At 43.4% G+C, this 20621-nt stretch overlaps 9 protein-coding genes across 9 annotated transcripts; 5 read left to right on the top strand and 4 right to left on the bottom strand.

Moving 5' to 3' along the window:
• Positions 1-807: 807 nt before the first annotated feature.
• Positions 808-2930, bottom strand: BDB00DRAFT_972999 (uncharacterized protein; the record flags this gene model as incomplete). Its single annotated transcript, XM_053129876.1, has 5 exons — positions 2681-2930; positions 2380-2573; positions 2150-2295; positions 1085-1999; positions 808-913 (listed from the first exon to the last, which is right to left on the bottom strand). Coding segments are annotated over exons 1-5 (1410 nt in total), but the record flags the coding sequence as incomplete, so codon positions are not given.
• Positions 2931-2988: 58 nt separating this feature from the next.
• BDB00DRAFT_760324 (uncharacterized protein) lies at positions 2989-4089 on the top strand (the record flags this gene model as incomplete). Its single annotated transcript, XM_053119204.1, has 2 exons — positions 2989-3610; positions 3698-4089. The coding sequence occupies 2 exons, from the start codon at positions 2989-2991 to the stop codon at positions 4087-4089; spliced, it is 1014 nt and encodes a 337-aa protein (XP_052981584.1).
• Positions 4090-4182: 93 nt separating this feature from the next.
• Positions 4183-5091, bottom strand: BDB00DRAFT_760328 (3-oxo-5-alpha-steroid 4-dehydrogenase-domain-containing protein; the record flags this gene model as incomplete). The annotated part of the gene is made up of 2 exons (XM_053119205.1): positions 4183-4859; positions 4956-5091. 2 exons carry the CDS (start codon positions 5089-5091, stop codon positions 4183-4185), a joined length of 813 nt encoding a protein of 270 aa, XP_052981583.1.
• A 1246-nt stretch (positions 5092-6337) lies between these two features.
• On the top strand, positions 6338-7889 carry BDB00DRAFT_870468 (cation efflux protein; the record flags this gene model as incomplete). Its single annotated transcript, XM_053126704.1, has 7 exons — positions 6338-6405; positions 6506-6555; positions 6646-6726; positions 6787-7068; positions 7177-7228; positions 7326-7548; positions 7662-7889. 7 exons carry the CDS (start codon positions 6338-6340, stop codon positions 7887-7889), a joined length of 984 nt encoding a protein of 327 aa, XP_052981582.1.
• Positions 7890-7973: 84 nt separating this feature from the next.
• Positions 7974-8932, bottom strand: BDB00DRAFT_242508 (uncharacterized protein). The gene is made up of 2 exons (XM_053116628.1): positions 8567-8932; positions 7974-8494 (listed from the first exon to the last, which is right to left on the bottom strand). The coding sequence occupies exons 1-2, from the start codon at positions 8891-8893 to the stop codon at positions 8291-8293; spliced, it is 531 nt and encodes a 176-aa protein (XP_052981581.1). The 5' UTR covers positions 8894-8932; the 3' UTR covers positions 7974-8290.
• Positions 8933-11909: 2977 nt separating this feature from the next.
• Positions 11910-14515, top strand: BDB00DRAFT_814129 (uncharacterized protein). The gene is made up of 9 exons (XM_053122821.1): positions 11910-12227; positions 12337-12498; positions 12624-12899; positions 13006-13261; positions 13361-13455; positions 13578-13832; positions 13947-14157; positions 14277-14339; positions 14495-14515. The coding sequence occupies exons 1-7, from the start codon at positions 12216-12218 to the stop codon at positions 14076-14078; spliced, it is 1188 nt and encodes a 395-aa protein (XP_052981580.1). The 5' UTR covers positions 11910-12215; the 3' UTR covers positions 14079-14157; positions 14277-14339; positions 14495-14515.
• Positions 14318-15694, top strand: BDB00DRAFT_814112 (uncharacterized protein). The gene has a single exon (XM_053122820.1). The coding sequence runs from the start codon at positions 14675-14677 to the stop codon at positions 15266-15268; it is 594 nt and encodes a 197-aa protein (XP_052981579.1). The 5' UTR covers positions 14318-14674; the 3' UTR covers positions 15269-15694.
• Positions 15695-15802: 108 nt separating this feature from the next.
• On the top strand, positions 15803-17077 carry BDB00DRAFT_814111 (uncharacterized protein). Its single transcript, XM_053122819.1, has one exon. The coding sequence runs from the start codon at positions 16258-16260 to the stop codon at positions 17047-17049; it is 792 nt and encodes a 263-aa protein (XP_052981578.1). The 5' UTR covers positions 15803-16257; the 3' UTR covers positions 17050-17077.
• Positions 17078-17176: 99 nt separating this feature from the next.
• BDB00DRAFT_760282 (FtsJ-like methyltransferase-domain-containing protein) lies at positions 17177-20620 on the bottom strand (the record flags this gene model as incomplete). The annotated part of the gene is made up of 8 exons (XM_053119199.1): positions 17177-17344; positions 17406-17474; positions 17534-17852; positions 19565-19654; positions 19746-19869; positions 19946-19994; positions 20157-20390; positions 20450-20620. 8 exons carry the CDS (start codon positions 20618-20620, stop codon positions 17177-17179), a joined length of 1224 nt encoding a protein of 407 aa, XP_052981577.1.
• Between the last annotated feature and the right edge of the window lies 1 nt (position 20621).

Genomic DNA, 20621 nt, shown 5'->3' with positions numbered 1-20621 from the left:
CCACAACTTCAAACTACGCAGCTCACATAGTGTTATTGATGAGATTAGACGAGTTGAGGAAAACGGAGAAACAGCAGCAACAAGAACAAAGAAGCCTCCCTTCATTCCTACTACATACAACCAATTATGCCTCTCACCACCACCACCACATTGTATCCCTTCATTCTGTACTTGATCTTTCACTTTGTTGTTTTCCTTTTTCTTTTACGGAAAGAAGAGAGAATGTTTCTTCAGTTTTCTTTTACGCCTTTTGACTGCGATGTGGTTCTGCCTGTTTTTCCCGTATAGATGAGGTTGAGTCTCTTGTTGTATATATGCGCACAAAACCGTGAAGAAAAAAGTATATATGATAAGAGCAGCCCTGTGTATGAACAAGTGTGCAGCCACCCAAGGAGCAGAGAAGGAACAAAAGAGGGGGAGGGTAGTATGCAGGTGGTGTTATGTGGGGTGTGCGGGGTGTGTTTACATACACATGTTGGCGAAGAAGAAGAGGGAGCATATAGTAAGAAAATAGTTAATATTAGTGCTTCCGTGGGGTTGGCAAAAGGAGACAAGGGGGTATGTGTAATTGTAGTGTATAGACTGTTGATATAAGAGTTGCTTCTTTTAAAGAATAATACAGTTTGCAGCATGAGGCTGTCCCGCAGCACCAGCAGCTATATCTGGACGGCGGCGTTGACGGCCAATGGTGTTGTATCGTCTGCGCGCGGCTGCAGTATTGCGTCGCAACCGGGGCTGATCTCGTAAGTTCAATGACAGGACATCGTCCTCCTCGTCCTCTTCTTCCTCCTGTTGGCCTGCATCTTCATCCCTCCACGAATAAAAACTTTTGATAGTAAGCATCGGGCTTGCCTTTGCTAACGCTGAACGAACTCCACTTTCGGTAATGTTGGAACAATCCAAAACCTCAACGCTGAGTTTTCGAGGTGCTAGTTTATCTCGACAACGGCGTTGTTGCCGATCGTCTCCGGCATTATCATCGGCAGTGGGCGATGCAGGAGTCGCAGTAGCAAAGGCAGGTGGTGAGGATGAGAAAAAGCTGAACGTTGAGTCAGCTGACAGAGGTGCTGCTATTAATGGTGACGTAGTAGTGATAGCAGCCGAAGATGACGAGGATGAAGAAGGTGATGATGCTTGCTGTTGATGTGCCTGTGGCGGCTGCGTTAGAAACATGGCGATCGTATCCAATATATCGTCAGTAACAATACAATTATCCAGCTCTAAATGTTGCAACTGATGGCAAACGCCGTGTAGCACAAGATGAGTAATAGCATCGTCGGCAATTTGCGTACAGTTGGATAAGCACAACCGGCGCAAGTTCGGCTGATGGTTTGCAATCGACTTGACTGTGATGCCTGTGATCTGCTGTAAATCCTCGAGGTCAAGATGCATGAACGTGCGCAACCGTGGTGCAAGGTAGCAAAAGCCCTGATCTGTAAGCAGGACGCAGCCGGCCAATTCGAGGTGCGTGAGCCGTGAGCATTGGACCGCAATATGACGAAGCGAGGCATCCGACAATCGTGCACAGCTGGATAGGTTGAGGTGAGACAGGGGTACTTGGTGTTGCAAGAAAGCCAGTAGGGCATTGTCGCTTAATCCGGTGCATGAAGCCAGACAGAGGTGACTGAGACGTGTCAAATGTTTTCCCAGAATGGACATGGTGGCCTCGTTCAGCTGTGGACATCCATTCAGCTTTAAGCAGGTAAGCTCAGGACAGCCTCGTGCCACTGCTTGAACGCCCTGACCGGTCAGGTTCCGACACCATCCAATGTTGAGCTTTTCGAGTCGACTGAGCCGTTGTCCGACAACTATCAGCGTCGAATCCTTGACTGTGTCTAGTCCTGAAAGATCCAGCACCCGCAGCTCTGTTGCACTGGACAGAAAACATGCTATGCTGTGTGTTGATATCCCGCGGCAATCCTTGAGGTGCAGCACCTGGACGTTGGGACAATGGTCTGCTAACGTTCGTAACCCGTGTCCAGTCAGCTGAACACAGCCTCTATGTTTGAGTTGTGTTGTTGATTTTTTTTTTTCGAGGGTTGGGCAAAAAGAGTATAATGAATTCACCCATATTAGTGCCTGTTTGCACTTGCTGCCTTACACACACACACACACACACACAAACCATCTAGATAGAATAACAACAAACCTGAAATTGGCTACTCTCAGAAATTTGCCAGCCGCAACGCCCAATCGAAGCAATTGTTCAGACGGTATCGCGCTGTAGAACGGCGAGACATCAATCCTGGTCCACAGAGTCCCATCAAACGCTAGTCGTTTCCATTTATGACACACCTTGTATATATCATCATCACATCAGCCTTATTCTACTGATCTGATTTATGTACAACTGTGCGCTTCTCATTGTATTGTGCATACCGCGGTCGCTTTTAAAAGTTCTTGCGCTGGAAGCTGCCCAAAAATTCTGACCTGTAGCTCGTCTGGCAGCCGAAGAAAAGGCGATGATATTGCTTCTGTCGTAGCCAGCGGTGTCATCGTCACCGTGGCAGCCATCGTCGTCGCCGCGGCTGTTGCCGTACATGTTGCCCTACCTGCTTCTGCGAATGTTATTGCTGTATACAGGCATGTCAAAGATAAGAACGGACGACGTGCGCTTCAGTATCGGCTTCCTATTGTTGTTTCCTTGTTGGGGTTGAAGGTATTTTCATGAATACGGTACCTTTGGTAGCTGCGCCAGGCTTATTGTCTTGTATCAGCAAGGCCACCATGAAAAACAAGAGAAGCTATAAAAGAAAAGAGAGGGTGGAGAGAGAGAAAAGAAAGAGCGAAAAAAATAGGAAACATGCATGCACCACAAAGTCAAATGCCACACACAACCTTCTTGACAATCATGTGGTAAACAATACAACAACACCTTGGTATTCCCCCAGCTCTCCGCTCCTCCTCCCCTCGTGAACTCTCCGCTCACCTTTTTTTTTGGCGCGTGTTTTTTTATTCTATCACTAACGACAGTGCTTGCTCTATTAAATGAACTATTTGCAATCAACGTTTCGCGCCACACAACCCTTTCAATTTGCGTCTCTTTTACGCCGCACATTTTACCAAACTGCTGTCCGATGCAAGGATCAAACTGCTAAAACTTCAGTCGTGACCGCACAGGTTGCTCGTACTCGTCGCGTTTGGACCAAAGAAGAATCGGACACGCTTATCCGACTGGTGAAAGCCATGGGTCCCAGATGGACTCGCATTGCTCACCAGTTGAATCGTCCCGTATCGGTCGCATTCAATAAATACAAATACTTGACCGATACTGTGGAATATCATGGTCCCTGGTCCCAGGAAGAACTCGATCGTTTACGCGAATTGACGAAAGGAAAAAATCAAATTGAGGATATCAACTGGGATAACGTACGATTGCAAATGCCACGAATGCGTCCGGTGCCCATTCTACGTCTCACGTACAAATACTCTGTCGATCCCAAGATTCGACGCGGTCGTTGGACGGATGAAGAAATTGGCCGGCTACAGCACTTTGTCAGTATGTACGGCACAGAAAATTGGGATATTGTTGCAGACGCTATGCGTACACGTACAAAGCGACAGTGTCTGGAACGATGGCGCTGGCAACAAGCAGGAGGATTGAAGAAAGGTAAAGTGGGGAGATAAAAACAGGGAAAGAGTACGTGTCTCTTATATTTAAAGGACGTTTATGCATGATCTGTTTTGGTATGTATAGGACGATATACAGAAGCAGAGGATCAGGCAATCATCAAGGCAGTTAGCGAATACGGCGAAAACTTTGCAAAGGTCAGAGAGGCTATTGGAAGCCAGCGTACCGCACGCAACATTTCTCAACATTATCGATACAAACTGTCGCCAGACACGGATCGATCAGCTTGGTCTGAGGAGGAGGAACACATAGTATATAAACTGTGCAATAAGTACGATCACGACATGAACAAGGTCAGAACCAAGATGGGTAATCGTCGAAGTATCAAGGATATGTGGAACCACTATTACAAAATCCACAAACAGCAAACGGCAGCAGAAGCACCAGCAAAAGCAGGAAGTAACGTTAAATCAACATCGTCATCGATCAGCAGCAGCAGCAAGTCAAAACGACCATAGATAATAGTCATGGCATTAGCTAACCCTCCTGGAGAAGGGGGTTTTATTTCCTACATCAACACATACACACACACTACTGCATTTTACATTCTACTAAAGAATATAAGGGATAATGGCTTTTCTTGAAGACGGGTATTCTGTTTTGAATTGGTCTTTATACCATGCATGGGCACGGTTGGCGCGTGGGAAGAGATTACCCACGGTAGTGGCGAGAAATGCTAATGCTGGATAGCTTCCTCCCGTGATAATCGCAAGTCCAGCCCACTCGATAGTCTCGCCCAAATAATTGGGGCAACTGACATATTCGAACAATCCGCCACGCGGGATAAAGTACCGCTGGTTAGCATTCTTGACGCGTCGCAGGTTGAACAGAATGTTATCGTGATAGATATTGATGGCGAAACCGGTGATCCACAATCCAAAACCTAGAGCGACGTGTGTGGAGGACAATGGAAACGCATGGCCAGCGTTCCAAACACCGTTCGTGTAACCGTTGAGTACGTTGATGAATATGGCTGAAAGAAAAGCAAATGAGTGGATGGGTGCCATGGAGGGAGCACGGTAAGGGTGGATAAATGCACGGTTTATATAGTGAGTCATCCACATTCCGTAGAGTAGTACTTGGCTCGGCTGCCATTCGTGTGGCGTGGTGGTAGGTGTCACTAACAGCATCGACAAGGTGTACATGACAGGTGACACGCCTTCCATAATGCACCACGCATATTTGCCGCCAAAACTCCAGTCAAACAGCAATTTTCCTGCAAATCGACCTTTTATGATAATATCCCTTTGTTAGTGCTTCTTTCGATCTTGTGGTTATTCTTATGCTGCTATAGCCATTACGACGGCTGTCTTTTATTTTTTACCATAGGGCGCGTCGATCCAAAAGAGAATGGGAGCAAAGAGTGGTGGGAGCAATGCGTAGATCTTTATGGCTGCATTGTAAACCTCCGGATCCCGCCAGCATTCAATAATTTTGTCAATGCAGTCCGTCAATAGCATCATGTCTTTGTTTTCGTTTCCTTCTGTCCTTCTGTATAGCTGAGTGATAAGCAAAAATGAATACACCAAGTGATGTTTCTTTTCGACCTTGAAGAAGAAAAAAAAAGGCGATGCAAAATTTGTCGGGGATGGATGATCTACCAACGTCGTCATACTAAACCATCAGCTATAAGAACAATCAGGTCGTCAAAGCTACTAGAAGCATATTGTCATGGCACGTTGAGAATACATAGAGCGAGCTGCTGTATGCTTTAAATCAAGCTTAAAGCCATCTTTAGATGGGTTATACTCCAGGGTGCTCAGCAATGACATGGTGATACATACACGCCAAAAACGGGACCATTGTCGACATACTTGCTCGTGTTTTGCGAGGTACGTCTGTAGCAGCTTTTGGTTAAATAAGCGATAGAAGCTCAAAGACTGCATGGGCAGGGGACAGCGTTCACAACTTTGAAAAAACGGAAAACTGTTGTTGAATTTTAGAGCAAGAGCCGTTTCTGATCATAGGGACAGTTAACAAGGGAAACAGAAAGAGATAATAGAGTTTATTCATAGCTGATCAGTCACCATCATTGATAATTTTATAGTATGCGTACTTTTTTACAAACAATAAGCATTTGCTGTGTTAAACAGTGGGAAGCTGAGGACTAGGACTCAAGTCAAGTCAACACAGATGGGTTATAAACCTGGTTAATCTACTTCACTGGTATAATAGGTGGATCCATTAAAGCTGCGCCGACAACATTCGATAAATTAATTCATGCCTTGTCTGCGGTTATCGATCCGGATCCCCCGACGTGCACTTTCCTTTCTTTTTTTAAGTACCCTTCTTTATTAAAATCAAAGTTTATGTTACGACTACGGAATCTCGGCCAAAGTAGTAAAGTGACAAGCGCTTGCTTGCACAGTAGTTTCTATCCACCACACAGAGTCATTTACACACCGACATGGTCCATTACAAAGAACTTACCGATTAGTTGCAATGCCCTTCGGAGCCCAATGCCTGCTGCTTCAACACAAGTGCGTTTCCATGGCAGCCATCACCATCACCACCTTGGCGACGGGAGTGATCACCATGTACACGCCGACTTGATAACTACCTTACAAAAATCAAGCAAGTAGATAGTTTGAAAATTATATATATATATAACATGCGCGGTTTACTATTGTTGTTGTTTGTTGCACCTTGTCTACACACACAAGCCTTAATTGACATGAGAGCCATGTTTCAATAGGCAAACGAGGCATGCGGATCACATTGATAGGATTGTTGGCCAATGTTGGGCTTACTGTGTCTAAGGGTATTGCAGGATGGTAAGAAAGGGAGCAAAGACAGAAAGAAAAAGCATAATGCGTGTGCGGGGAGTTGCGGGCAAGCAAGGACAAAAAGATCTGATAAGGTCTTGCATGATAGGGTTATGAATTCGGCTTCATTACTTGCCGATGCGGTGCATTGTGGAAGTGGTAAGCATCATAACTACTTTTTCCATCCTTGATAGAAGCCCATGTAGCGTATATGGATACACTGACATGCTATATTGATTTACTTGTAAGACTTGTTGAGCGATTTCGTTACACTTTATACATTTAAAATGTCGCGAAAACCCCCAGATGCTATTTACCCTTATGGTTACGGTATGTCGGTTTTCCTATTGTCGGGAAGGAGGAGCTAACGTGTATACACGCAAATTATAGGCAAGTACGAGACAATGGGATCCGTTACTGTGGCCTCGTTTCTGATTGCTGGGGGTGTCGGTATCGGCTTTCATTCATTCGAACTGTTAATGTCCATTATCAACGCTTCGCCTGGTTTGCTACATGATGCTGCGGCTGCTACGACAGATGCTGCAGCCACCACAGCAGCTACCACAGCCAAGGTTGGTCACGGTCATCATCATGGTGGCGATATCTTGGACCCAAACGCTGCGTGGTTTGCAGGAATAAGTGTCATTGCAAAGGAATGGCTTTATAGAGCGAGTAAGTGTCATTGAAATGTGTACCTGATCAACATCTGTGTGGTTTCGCCCAATAGGTGCTGTATGATCGATTGTTTATTGAGCACATATGATGTTGTATATTTTGCAGCTATCAAGGTCGGAAACTCGGAAAGAAGCGAAGTGTTGATCGCTAATGCATGGTATGTGTTGTAAAGGCAGACCACAATAGAAAAAGCTGGCTTAATCAGCAAGAGAAGGAAAAGTTGTGTTTGACAATTTTTTGTGTCGTTACGATAGGCATCATCGATCGGACGCTTATTCCAGTGCCGTGGCGCTGGTTGCTATTCTAGGCAGTTACGCCGGCATTCCTGTACTTGATCCGTTGGGAGGGATTCTAGTTTCAGGCATTGTACTGATACAAGGCAGTGATATTCTTTCATCTTCACTGAAAGAGTTGATGGATAAAGGCATTGACAAGGATAATGTTGATGCTATAACCAAAGTGGTGAATCAGGTCAAGGTCAGTCACAGGATAAAGCAGGAGTGGGAGTTCCAAACCAATTCTGCCTTTATAAACGGACATGCTTGTTATAAATGGCAAAATCCTTTTTGTTTATTAAAACGCTGAATTAGGATAAGGAAAGTGATTTGATTGATTTCCACTCCATACGGGGGAGAAACCAGGGGCCGTTTCAGCATGTCGATTTGATCGTCCAAGTCGATCCATCCTTATCCATGGCGAAAGCACACCGGCTTGAAGAAGCGGTTCAGTCTGCCGTCAAAAAACAGTTCCCTGAAATTCAACAAGTGCTTATTTATCTTGATCCCATTAGTCGAAAAAGACCAAAGACACAACCATAACGATACTACTAGCAGCAGCAATAACAATATATCAACATCAATATAGAATTTAAAAAAGGAATGAGACGTGCATATAAAAAGGCGTTCATTTTAATTAAATAGAATTATGTATATATCCAAAAGAAAACAAACGAATGAGTGTGGATATTACAGTATGATGGTATAGCCATGGAGAAAATATGTGAAAAAAATGAATGGGCAGAATGATATGAACGATGATGATAATGATAAATTGTGTAGTTGTAGGGATAATACTCGATAGCAATAAACACTGTATGATATGACGGTGAGGGGAATCAATCAAAAATCATATAGACAAGACTACCAGCATCTTGCCTGTTTACGTATATAGTACTATATACAAGAAGGGAGAGGAGGAAGCACAGCTTCGTTGGTCCAATTCATGGCACTGGCAATTTTTTGAGTTTTTCGTATAAGTCCTTGCGAGACGCTTCCCATTCAATATGCAGTGATAAGAGTTCTGGGCCTCGCGTAAGCTGTACCAGCTCTTCGTAGCAATCAATGTAGGCCGCCAGGGCACGTTTTGCAGTGATCAGATCGCCTTCATAGTATATGCTGCCTTGTGACTCAATAGCATACGCTAGCTATGAAATTATCGACATTTTGAATTAGTATTTGGCTGTAAACTGAAGATCGGCCCAGTAGACACCAATTACCTCTTCTTGAACAGTCGCGTGCAGCTGTTGATAGTCGCGCAGTAAAGATTGTTTCCGTTCTTCAGTGGAAGGTGACAAAGTATGCGAAGAGGACGTTGATGATGAGGGCGATGAAGTTGAAGAAAGTGATGGGCGACCACAGATACGCTCGAGCCATCGTCGGGGTGGCGTCAAAGAATTCTTTGTGTTTCTTGTTGCTTTCTTCATGTTGTCATTGTTGGTATTGTGACAGCTGCAGGAGCAGTTGCAGCTTGCTGGCTCGACGGTATTCGGTGCTGCACCAGTAGTGGAAAATAAACGAGTGGTGAAGTTTGACTTTGAAAGCATGTTGTCGATGGTGTTACTGCTGATACCTGAAAAAAAGAAGATTTGCGTTGACAAAAAAAAAGAAGAAGATCATGTCCTTCTTATATAAGGAGTAGGTTGAGGTTGTCTACAGCAGGCGTTGCATATGAAGCAAAGAGGATCGGCAAACGATAGTGACACCACCCAACAACCGTGTATCCTGCTCATCTTCTTGCTGGTGATGGGTTCCTCTCGTACGATATGCCTTCCACACAACCGGAAATTTCTCATAACTTTTGTTTTTATTCAGCCCCTGAAGCAACCCATGCGTCACTTTCTACTTCCGCGTGTGTCCCACCAAATTATATAGAATAGACACTGGTAGATACACAAACAAACACGCCAGGTCCATGCTATCTTCTTCTTCATTAGCTTGCTTTTTTGTTACGTGAGAAAAAAAAGTGTCTCATCCAAGCAGCAAGCATCACTATATAGCGGTGCCAGTGTGCAACGAATGAACTTAATTATGCTACAAAGTGCATCCATCGTTTCACACACTATCTGTACATATGACAGTGGTGGTATGTGGATCGTGCGTTCACACAGGTATGCACAATTTCCCAAGTTCGATTTCTATTTTTAAAGGGTAGCAATCAACTCACTGTTATTGTAAAAAAGGGACCCATCCACCCACCCACCCACGCACAGCATCAGCTCATCTTGACACGCAAATATCCACGGACATGCGTCCATCTGCTTCTTTCATAAAATAGAAATTATGCCCGTTCTCCTATAAAACATGTTCTGTCTGTGTTTTTCCTCTCTTCTTGGCTTCCTCTTCTGCTGCTCATATATCTCGGCTCGGCCATTTAATCCCGCGATCATAATTGAAGTTTTGTTCTAGCCCTGCTATGTGTGTACAGCTACATTACCATGTCAGAACCTCTCTTTGCTTCCCCCATCCCCCCTTTCATCTTCTTCATCATATGTGTATGCTGTAAACATCCTTTGTCATGTTTTTACGCCATCTTAATCGTAGACATCCATAACAACATCAACCATCCTCGCCCCCTCTCCTTTTTTCATCAAAACAAAATAAACAGGTTAATATACAAAGTTACATTTATTATTGATGGCAAGGTTTGCTGTTTACGCCGAAGCCATTCTATATCATATCCTCCTTCACATTTAATGTAATAAGATACAGCAGTAGTGGTTTTTGAGGCTGCTTTACAAGACGCATTTTCTTTCGCGTAACACAACAACAAAACAACGAGACCCGTCATGTTGTATATGCTTTTCATTTGCATTTCTGCCATATCATTTGTAATATGAAGCGGAAGCAGTAGTATCTGTATAGTAGTGGTATGCTACACTCTTTTGTCTGCCCATCGTGAAGTGAGCAAAGCCAACTGGCAACAATTTACTGCCTGCTACAGCAATTTTTTGTTTGAAGCCCATCACCTTACTATTAAGTTCCTCTTTATTCCTTTATACACTTATTACCCAAGAAAAATGCATGTATCGCCACTAAACGTTATTACCTGGCTTCACCGTTCTGTCAAAAATGTCAATTTGCCTTACCAGGTGCCCAAGTTGGATCTCGTCGACAATGACGACAGCCACTACATGATCGTCAATGACGTTGAAGGTAACAAGATTCGCGCGATCCCTCTTCCCGTCGCAATGTTCATTCTCGACTCCTTTACACCAACAATGCACTGACATACTCACTACCGACAAACTTTTAATTTTTAGCTGGAACAAATCCGGCCGGGTTCATTCCAGGGTAAGAAAGAAAAATACCTAGTCGTTGATACGTCATGTATCACTTTAAAAAGAAAGCTCACGCGGTTACGTTATCATCATTTCTGTATTCAGTGAAAAGTTCAAGTTTAGCAAGTGCCTGTCAAGCCGTAAGCACGGAATAATCGCATCTTCTGCGGAAGCACAACAGATTGTGCAGCTCGCATTGACTGGTATATACGACGGATATAGCTCACGTATCACTATACTTCCACCACCATCATGAGAACTAATACTACTACGGGCGCGGATGCTACCTTTCTCTCCCACACCTTTCCCCGATAATGATACCCGCTTTGCTTTTCTTACTCTACGAGACGCGTATAAACACGAGATTTAATCATCTATTTTGGACAAGGTTTCAATGCAGCACATATAATGCTCTCTGTTGGGTAATAACCACATCTCTTTCACTTGTTATAAATATACAAATGATCAAAATCATAATCGCTCAATTCTCTTTTTTATTCACCAGAGACGCCGAGTCAAAAAAGTTATGGTAACAAAATTTAGAACTGTATACTTCTGGCATGCACTTGGTGCCTCTGTCATATTGTAAAATAGCCGTTTATGATGAGACTCGCCTAGTTATCATCTTTTCCGTGACTGATAAACAACTGAATATTTGCACGCTTTAGTAAAGACACTGTTTTTCAAGTCATCACATTGCTGGATGTCGAGTTGGACAAGCTTAATATCAAGCGTCGTAAAGAAGGACAAACAATGATCGAACTTGACTACACGTAATCTTCTGCTTTTTTTTTTCGCTATGCATCTAATACATAGAACTCAGTTATAGATTCTTTAAATACTAACCAACGAGTTAAAATTAACAGGTACATAGGCGTGGTAGACAACTGCTGTTATGATCTGCGAGTGGGAAAACGCATTGACAGTAAGAAAAGCTTTCCGTTTTCGTCTAAAGAAGACGAGAAGCTGGTGTTATTTGCTAACTACTCTTTTGTTCTGTGTATAAAAGATGCCGAGTTGCTGGAAAAGGGGTTAGAACCCTTTATGAAACGCATACCACATGCGAACCGAATCTGGGACAAGGTGAAATTAGGCTCAAGCGTACCGTTTATCATCCAGCTACGCTTGACCGACGATGTCAAATTCCTTGGAAATTTGGTGATTGCCGATCTTTTACAGCCAGAGTTTCAGAAACCCGTGATCATGACACCGGCCTGCAGTATTTACTATTCATTTACCCAATTACGAAGTAAGAAATCCTACGTATCACAACCACTTGTTTGTTTGTTTAAGCGTTGTTGCCTTTTTATCATTTTCATGTGCAGCAGCAGCAGCAGCAACGGCAACAGCTGACGATGCTACCTTCTTCTTTTCTCTCTCTTTTCTCTCCTTACCATTTACACATACATATTCACACATACACTCATAGCTCATTAACGTACATATATCATCAAAACTTTTAGAGGTCCTTGTTCAGGCCGTCAACACGAACGAATTCTCCAAACCCTTTTCGCTTGACCTTAATTCTTGTGTCCTTACAAAGCTTCTCACAGAGTATCTGGTTGGTTTGGGAAGAACGGTAGTTGTTATGCACCTGAACGTATGTAAGCTATCCTAACAGACTGCTTAACTATACTGTGACAAGGCAAAGTATATCCATTAACGATGCATGTAATGTATGTGTATGCGTTGGTGGATGTTTTATATAGGAATCGCTGTATCACAATATGGAAGAAACGCTGCATGCTTTGCGGTTTGCTCAGTTTCTCCAGACGATCCAATGCTGTGTAGCTCACAACAAACCTGATGTTCGAGTTGAATATTACCGTACATGCTTAATTGATGCCATTCGACAAAATGAAACAGAGAAGGTAATCATGAAAGCACTTGATGCTGGAAGAAGACGGAGTAGGTCCATCCACCCAGAAAAAGAAAAGGAAAGTTCCACAAGATGAGCAAATGATCTTAGTTAAAGCATGACCCTATGTCGCTGTAGAGGGAGCATAGCAAGTGCAAGGAGAATCTAAAGTTACAAGAAGAGGAGCTGAGCCGCATCACGGAGCAAACGAAGCTACATAAGCAACGAATAGAAAAACTGATGTTCGAGTGCTCCACACTACAACAAAAGCTACTCCTCCATCGTCTTCACAGTCCTGAGCAAGAAGATCAACAGGAAAAAGCAAAAGACCAAGGCAACAAAGATAAGGAGAAAACAAAAGAAAAGAAGGTGGATGCAGGAGATGTGCCCAAAGTCTACCTACATTTTGATCAGGTAAGTTCTTCTACTTCTCTCTCACCTCTTGTTATTGAACTTCTTAAAGTTATATTCCCGAGCTCACATGCATTGACCGTCTTGACCCTCGTTATAACTTCCTTAGATCAGCGACCTGCATACTGTAACAAACAGCACCATCCCTCATGACACATCCGCGGCTGAAAAAGATGATGAATACTTAGTGGCTCCGCGGCCTTCTGTCGCAATCCCTCCTCCTGCTCAGCGTAAACATCATCACCCTCCGACTCCTTCTCCAGACACCCTGCTGGATACAGCACGGAGCAAATACATTGCATCCAAGGCAGCGTACGAAGCGGTATTACAGCAAGAAGAGCTACGACTATTGCGAGTTGAGCTAGGTAATGCCAGATGATAATTGACACAGCACGAATATAAGATAATAGAAGGCTCGTCACATGCGTGTAATTTATGTATTTTACTGCTACCTACTGCTATAGTGAAACAGCGACATACAGTGAATTCTGTGCTGGGTTACGAGTCGACTACAAGGAGACCAATAGCCAAAGCAGAGCCGAACTACAAGAACCATAAGGTGGGTGTTTTGGGTTTTAATGTAACTATAATACGTAGTATAGGTTATTGTTGTCAGATATATTTTTTTGGTTTTTAGTTAGTATAGGATGAACGGTGTTGATGAGCAATTTTTGTATCTAGGCTTCCTTGGCAGATGACGACAATCAGCAGGAAGCAAAGAATGCTCCGAAAATAGTACAATTCGGTGACAATTCTTATTGTTACGAACCAACGATCCAACCACCGCATAGCCGAGAAAGTGCTTGCTATGATCTTCCTGAAGGCCAAGATGACGCTCAACAACTATGCAACGAGATGAACAAAGTTCTTACTGAAACGATCCAAAAGCACGAGAAAGCGGACCGGCAATATCAGAACGACAATCGGAAACTCAGGGTGAGCTTTTTTTTTCTCGTCATGCCTGACTTTTAACTCTTTTTATTCGCATAAAAAGAATAACTTGACTGACTCGCAAAGTGGGAATTCGGCTATACGCATATGGTGCTTTAGATACAGTTGGACAGAGCATCTAAAGAAGCTGCCGAAAAATACAAAGAATGGTCCCTGGAAAAGCAACAAATGCAGAAAAAGGTAAAATCGACTGCTACCCTGAACAGCATCGATGATACACATCCAACTTAACAACAAATTACTGCTGTCTTAGTTACAAGAGTATGATGAGAAATCGCGTACACTCAGCAGCGAAATGAATGCGCTTAAGGTTTGTTTATTTACTTGAAGTACTATATAACCTCCCTACGAGTAATATTTTAAAGCCACCTACAATACGTATGAATGTCTGATACCAAAGTGAATTGGGTTTGTATTTGTATGTGTTAGGCAAAGGTCTCATTATTTGATCGGGAAATACCAAAGTACATAGAGAAATTAGCGACAACTGAGGTATGTGAGGGTGTGTCACCCATCATACGATAGTTTTGCACCACTGTCAGCAGGAGGACAGCAATCAAATCGTTTGCTTAGTAACTAAACCCTTGGCTTCTCGATATTTTATATGATGGAATGACGACACACTCCTACATACATACATATCACAGGCACATTGGAAGGAGGAGAAAGAATGGAACAAACAAAAGCTGGAAAAACTACGAGCCGAACGTGATCAATTGTACGATTATGTGGAGCAAATTCACCAGAACACAGAGCTGGTTGGCACCAGTCATGGGCAACAACAACAAGAGGAGCAACAACAGAGTTATGTTGCTCCAAGTAGCACAATGGTCAAACAAGAGATGGATTTGATACCGTCATCATCTGCTTTTGAGCCCGAGCAGCAGCAACGCATGTTTACCCTGAAAAAGGATGATCAGGGACATATCAAGTATGATACCGATGATGACGAGGATATTGTGATGCAGTCCTCCTCTGTCATTTCAGCAAGGTTTGACACCGAAGAGTCACATCAATTACTACAACAACATTCACCACCCACGCGTGTTGATGATACGCCAAGAATGCTTAAGCGGACAAAAGTATCGGTCCGCGCAGCTGATAATCATAATACTGCTACAGTCACTAGCAGCAGCAACAACAGCAGTAAAAAGGCTCATACCAGTGGCAGCACCGGCAAACAGATTTCAGATCAGAATACAGGCACAAAAACAAAAAGAGACACTTGCCGTCGCTCATCAAACAATCCAACTCTTGGAACAACAAGCAGTCAAGACCACCCGCCTTATTCTTCTTCTTCTTCGCGACAGCAAGGCAGCAGTCGTCATCACGGTGAACAAACGTTGAGAAAGCCATTGCAGGCGATCAATGAAAACGTGCAAGGCCCCAACAAGAAACGTAGAGTGAATACCAAAAAATGAAATGCATTGCAATCATGAGTACTTCTTACAGCACTATATACCAATAAAGACGTAGTACAAGCACTCTTTAAAGCGAAGTTCCCTCACACCATTGCATCCTCGACTGGTGCTATTGAAATCCATATTATAAAGTCTATGGAATGTCTTTTTAATTTTCTTGTCTCTCTCTCTCTCTTTATTTCTTGTTCCTGTCTCGTTTTTATTTTGCTTCTTTTCCCCCCTCTCTTCCCTCCTCCAGCATCTACCTCCGTCGTCCCTCGCCTCAATCCCTGTCCCACTGTTTTCATTGATTCAATCACATTCTACCTAGCCACACACTTTCCCACTATCTTTCTCTCCTTCTTTTATAATTATATCACTCACTCAACATGCTTTCATCTTTTGCCTTTCCCGAACCACAGCTGAAGACGACAGCGACCGATGTTCACAAGAAAAAGAACAATAGCAAGAACACCAAAAGTAATAATGGAGATACTGCTTCGGTACACGAGTTGACCGACTTGATCGGCCGACTTACTACCCAATTGGCGAAACTTGAAACTATCAAGTCTGAAAAGAAATTACCAACCAGCAGCAGCAGCAGCAGTAACAGCGTGGGACAACAACAACGACAACAACACCAGCGAGCACCGACAGACAATAGCAAACGCATTATTATCAATCCTTTAGCTGCTGATGTAACGCAAGCATACGAAAAATTAATCCAACAAAACGAGCATCTGCAGTCTTCCTCGTCATCGTCGTTAGCCCATAACAGTCATAATAATAACAATCATTGCTGCTGCTCATGTAGCCCAACACCACCGGAGTCGTTAAACGAAGAAACGATTACCGTTGAGGCAGCACCTGGAATACCTTGGTTTTCCCCGTACACCGTTACATCTACTACGAGCAACGGCATACTGTCAAATCGTAGCAACACTAGCAACTTTATAAATTACGCTAACGAAGATCCATTGCAAGCTGCATATACCCACTGGTGCACGCTTATGCGGTGCCTGCCTGCCATGGATCCCGATGCACAATCCTACGTTCGAACAATTGGACACTATGCCATGCGTCAGCTTTTGCATTCAATGCGCAATAACTCTAATAACAACAACAGTTATAATTCTTCGGCTTCCGCTACTGCTACTCGTCGATATAGCAGCTTGATGTCATCTTCACCCATTCAACGCCATAGTCATTATCATGGATCGTCAGCTACGTTACTGAGCAACAAAACTGCCGGGATAGCATCAAGTCATGCAGGTTCAAGCAATGCAGGATCTACGACATTGGCTCAACATCCATTGTTAAAGACCTCTTCGACTTGTTTAAACGACGTGCATCCGACCACGCATTATTCTCTACCACAAGAGAGTGCAACACTATGTAAAGCTGACGCATGGGTTCCACCACGCATGATAGACGACACTAGTGCACCGCTTCGTCCTCACCAGCACCATAACCGTTATCATAATCACCATTGTCAAAGTAACAACACCTGCCAACAACAGCACAACAATAATCACCATTCTCAACCGCAACCGCTGCCACAACAGCAACATCAGCAACAAGGACACCCTTATCCAAGGATGATACAACAACAGCAGCGACAAGAAGATCAGGATGGACGAACACCGCCCGTGGCGAATTCAGGGTCATCTCCTTTACCAACATCCAGCAGTCTATTCTCGTCACCCCTGATGCAACATATCAGTCGACCCTATCATGCAGCCAAACTTCGACGATGGTTTAAAAAACATAACAAGGTGGCACCTGTGGATGGACAGCACTAAATAATAATTCGGTATATATATTTATGAGACAATAATAAAAGAATCTATACTGTACCACAGCAGTAGTGATAGACCACACTATCCAATATCCTTTGTTTTAATGGACCTCTTTTCGTTCCATAAACTACTATGTACTACTACTACTACTATTATCTTGATCTATCTTAAATCCGGTTGCTACTAGAAATATCTCTGTACTTTGTTTTCTACTTGCATGGGGTTTTTCTTGCTTGACTTTGGTAAATTGGGATCGCAACTTTTGACGAAACTCGACCCAATCGCCCCCCATTAGAACCTACATAAAGCACAGTAAGTAAAAGAAGCAGAACAAATGAAAAGGATGTCAATATATTTACCTTGGCAACAAAAGAGCCATTGGGAGCCAACACGGTTTGTGCGAATGCCAGCACGGCCTCACATAATTCCTATGCACAACTGTGTCTTAGTATTCTTCTGTAATACATGAGCCATATTAGACACTTACAATAGAACGAGCATGATCCGCCATATGATTTCCAGAAAAGCTTGGTGCCATATCGGAGCATACCAGATCCACTGGCCGCTCCTCGATTAACTCTAAAATCTTTCTTCGTACAACCGGTCGCATGAAATCGCCTTTAATGATGTGTGCGTTCGGTACAGGATCCATGGGTAGCAGGTCAATGCCAATGACACATCCGTCCTTTTTCACCTTTTCTGCTGCATATTGAGTCCATCCACCGGGCGCCGCGCCACAATCGATCACTGTGTAGCCCTTTCGTAGCAGTTTGTATTTTTGATCAAGTTGTATCAGTTTAAACGCGCTACGAGCTCTATACTGATTTGCTTTGGCAGCTTTGACGTATGGATCGCGTGCTTGTCGTTGTATCCAGCTTTTAGACGACGTGGAGTAATACGAGCGTAACATTATACTCTCTGCTTGTTATTGTTCTTTTTGGATTAGAGAAACAAAAAGAAAGTTGTAAAGAGAGAAAAAAAGAGGATAAACAAAAGCCCAACTCCGGTCGTCCGTCCCGCTCGCTTTCTTTCCCCCCACGCTTTCGCGCGTTTGTTGAGCACAAAATAACCGTTGCACGGACTTGCGGAACACTTTTTTTTGTCTCTTTCTCTTTCTCTTACTCACATATATCACAACTTTAATTTGTAAATCATGGCATTTGGATTCTTCTCGTCGGTTTACAGCGATCAAGGAACCATGGACGATGGTAAGGCTCCATAGAGTTCTTTGTGTCGTTGGTCATTTTGTTTTGTCGGGCAAAGAAAAGGGTAAACCTCATGCATAACGGGAACAAAAACATAAACTAGGTACTTGGCAATTCTGTGGTCTCGACAGAATGCAGCGACTTTATGCTTTTGGTTGCTGGTATGTGGAAAGGCTAGCGCAATAGGACAGACATGAGGAGAATTCTGGGCTGTTGAAGTTAACGTCGATACATGTGTAGTTTTGTCGTCGGTATGGTGATATCGATTTTGGTAGGTTATTGATTGCTTGGCGATGGAGTTGGATACCGGAGAAAAAAACAAGAAGGCATGTGTGTCCGTCGAGAAGTGTACCTTAACTCACGTTGACTCAACACTATGGGGATATCTAGTCCACCTTGTTCTTGTTGACCGCAAATATACCGGGATTTGCCATTCTATACAGTATTGGTAACATCGTATCATTATTGAGGTAAAGTAACTTACGTGAGACAGCGAGATGGATGAGATCAAGGTTTGTTTTTCGGTTGCTCAAGAGACATGTGACTTTTTTGAATAGTTTGACGTTCATTGTCGGTATCCCCAAACTGCTCAAGACCATGTTTGCACCAGGTAACGTATCTAAAGGAGGGAGGATAAAGTATAAGCATAGGAGACTGTTGTAATCGATTCTATGAAATATATAGTTCGGTTCTGGGCAACAACAATTTATCTGGTTCTACTTGCGTTGACATTGGCGCTCTCTATCTGGGTAAGTGACGCGTTACATTCGTTGTTCCCATGGAGATAATTGGGCTCATTGTGGGACCAACGTCTTTTTTAGCTCAAGAACTTTCCTCTTTCCATCGTACTGGTCATTGTCCAGTTCTGCGCCTTGGTGTGGTATGCGTAAGTATAAGCGATACGAAATTATGGCTTCAATACAGCTGGTTGTGCGGGAAAATTGGATGCTAAAGAGAGTATGTCTTACGCGTTTCTCCTTAGCGCAAGCTACATTCCCTATGGTCGTGAACTTATTCGCCGCGTTTTTGGAAGCTGTGTCACTTCTATATAAACACTCGACAACCGCAACAACAAGAACAATGAAGGCACCCTTTCTCTTGTCTATTTTACATTGCATCGTATATACATAACCCATACATACGGACTTCTTTCCTCACCAACGAATTCGACAAAATCCCCCCGTTTATCCGCTCGTTTCATGGTCGGTTACCCTACTTTTTTTTTATATAAATCCTCTTATAATAACTTTGTACTTTATACAATTGATTGACAACAAAGAAAAAGATATTGAACAATGCGTATGCTATTTTACAATTTGTATGGCATATTCTGGTTGTTCAAGGCTGCATAAACATTCTCAACACACATTGCGGCCATACGTTCGCGTGTTTCAAACGTCGCACTCGCTAGAAAGGGCATTGTTAACAAATTTAGCAGCCGATGTAATATCTTTCTCCAAAAGAAATAAAAAGCTACACTCTATCCTCTGAGACTTACCAATATGTGGTACAATCACACAATTGGGCAACTTGTAGAGTTTGTGATCTGGTGAAAGTGGTTCTGGCGTTGTTACGTCCAGACCGGCGGAAGCGATCAAGTTTTCTTCCAAAGCACGCGCTGGACGGGAGGATTGCATGTATAGTTTCGAGGATTAGACTTTTCAACTGATATTTGTTGTATCAACCAGACTTACTCAGATCATCTTGCTGGACAATGCCACCACGCGCAGTGTTTACAAAAACCTAATGTAGTTTACGAGACAAGTAGTACATGTGGGTTGTGTTGTTAGAGACTGGTGACAGTAGCAATGTAAACCAAAAGTCACTTACAGCAGACTTTTTCATTTTCTTTAAGGCATCATAGTTGAACATCTCCTTGGTCTCAGGGGTCAAAGCACAGCACACGACAACATAATCCGCCTCGGCAAGCACATCATCCAACGATGCCTTGAACTCGGCGCCAGGCAAGCGTCCTTGCAACTCTGGCTTTTCACGACGGCCCCAATACAGAATGCGAGACACGCCAAAAGGTTTAAGGCGATGTGCAACAGCTTCTCCAATACGTCCCATGCCGATAACTCCGAGTGTCTTGCCCGTAAACTGTGATCCACACAACCAAGTAGGTCGCCATGCTCCCCACTAATAGAATTCTGTTGATATCTACCTTTTGCCACCTTTCTGATCATACTTTTTTTTACCTCTCCGTTAGCAGCAGCGCTCATGCCTTCCTTCATGCGACGTGCAGCAGCCAAGGTCAACAAGACAGTCAGATCGGCCGTCGCATCCGTCAATACATCCGGAGTGTAACCGAGAGGAATGTTACGTTCGCGAAGTGCAGCCACATCCACATGGTCAAAGCCGACACTCATT

Source organism: Zychaea mexicana (assembly GCF_025766255.1).
Source record: "Zychaea mexicana strain RSA 1403 chromosome Unknown BDB00scaffold_21, whole genome shotgun sequence".
NCBI classification, from domain to species: domain Eukaryota; kingdom Fungi; phylum Mucoromycota; class Mucoromycetes; order Mucorales; family Lichtheimiaceae; genus Zychaea; species Zychaea mexicana.
The sequence above is the reverse complement of the archived record's forward strand: the minus strand, read 5'-3'. Positions and strand labels throughout refer to the sequence as shown.

Coding starts and splice junctions, on each gene's coding strand:
- BDB00DRAFT_242508 (XM_053116628.1), bottom strand. CDS start 8,893: ATGCTTTCAAAGTCAAACTTCACCACTCGTTTATTTTCCACTACTGGT. Junction 8,495..8,566: donor ACGCGACTGTTCAAGAAGAG/GTAATTGGTGTC, acceptor ATAATTTCATAG/CTAGCGTATGCTATTGAGTC.
- BDB00DRAFT_814129 (XM_053122821.1), top strand. Junction 12,900..13,005: donor TCTACCTACATTTTGATCAG/GTAAGTTCTTCT, acceptor TAACTTCCTTAG/ATCAGCGACCTGCATACTGT. Junction 13,456..13,577: donor CGAACTACAAGAACCATAAG/GTGGGTGTTTTG, acceptor TTTTGTATCTAG/GCTTCCTTGGCAGATGACGA.
- BDB00DRAFT_814112 (XM_053122820.1), top strand. CDS start 14,675: ATGGTCAAACAAGAGATGGATTTGATACCGTCATCATCTGCTTTTGAG.
- BDB00DRAFT_814111 (XM_053122819.1), top strand. CDS start 16,258: ATGCGGTGCCTGCCTGCCATGGATCCCGATGCACAATCCTACGTTCGA.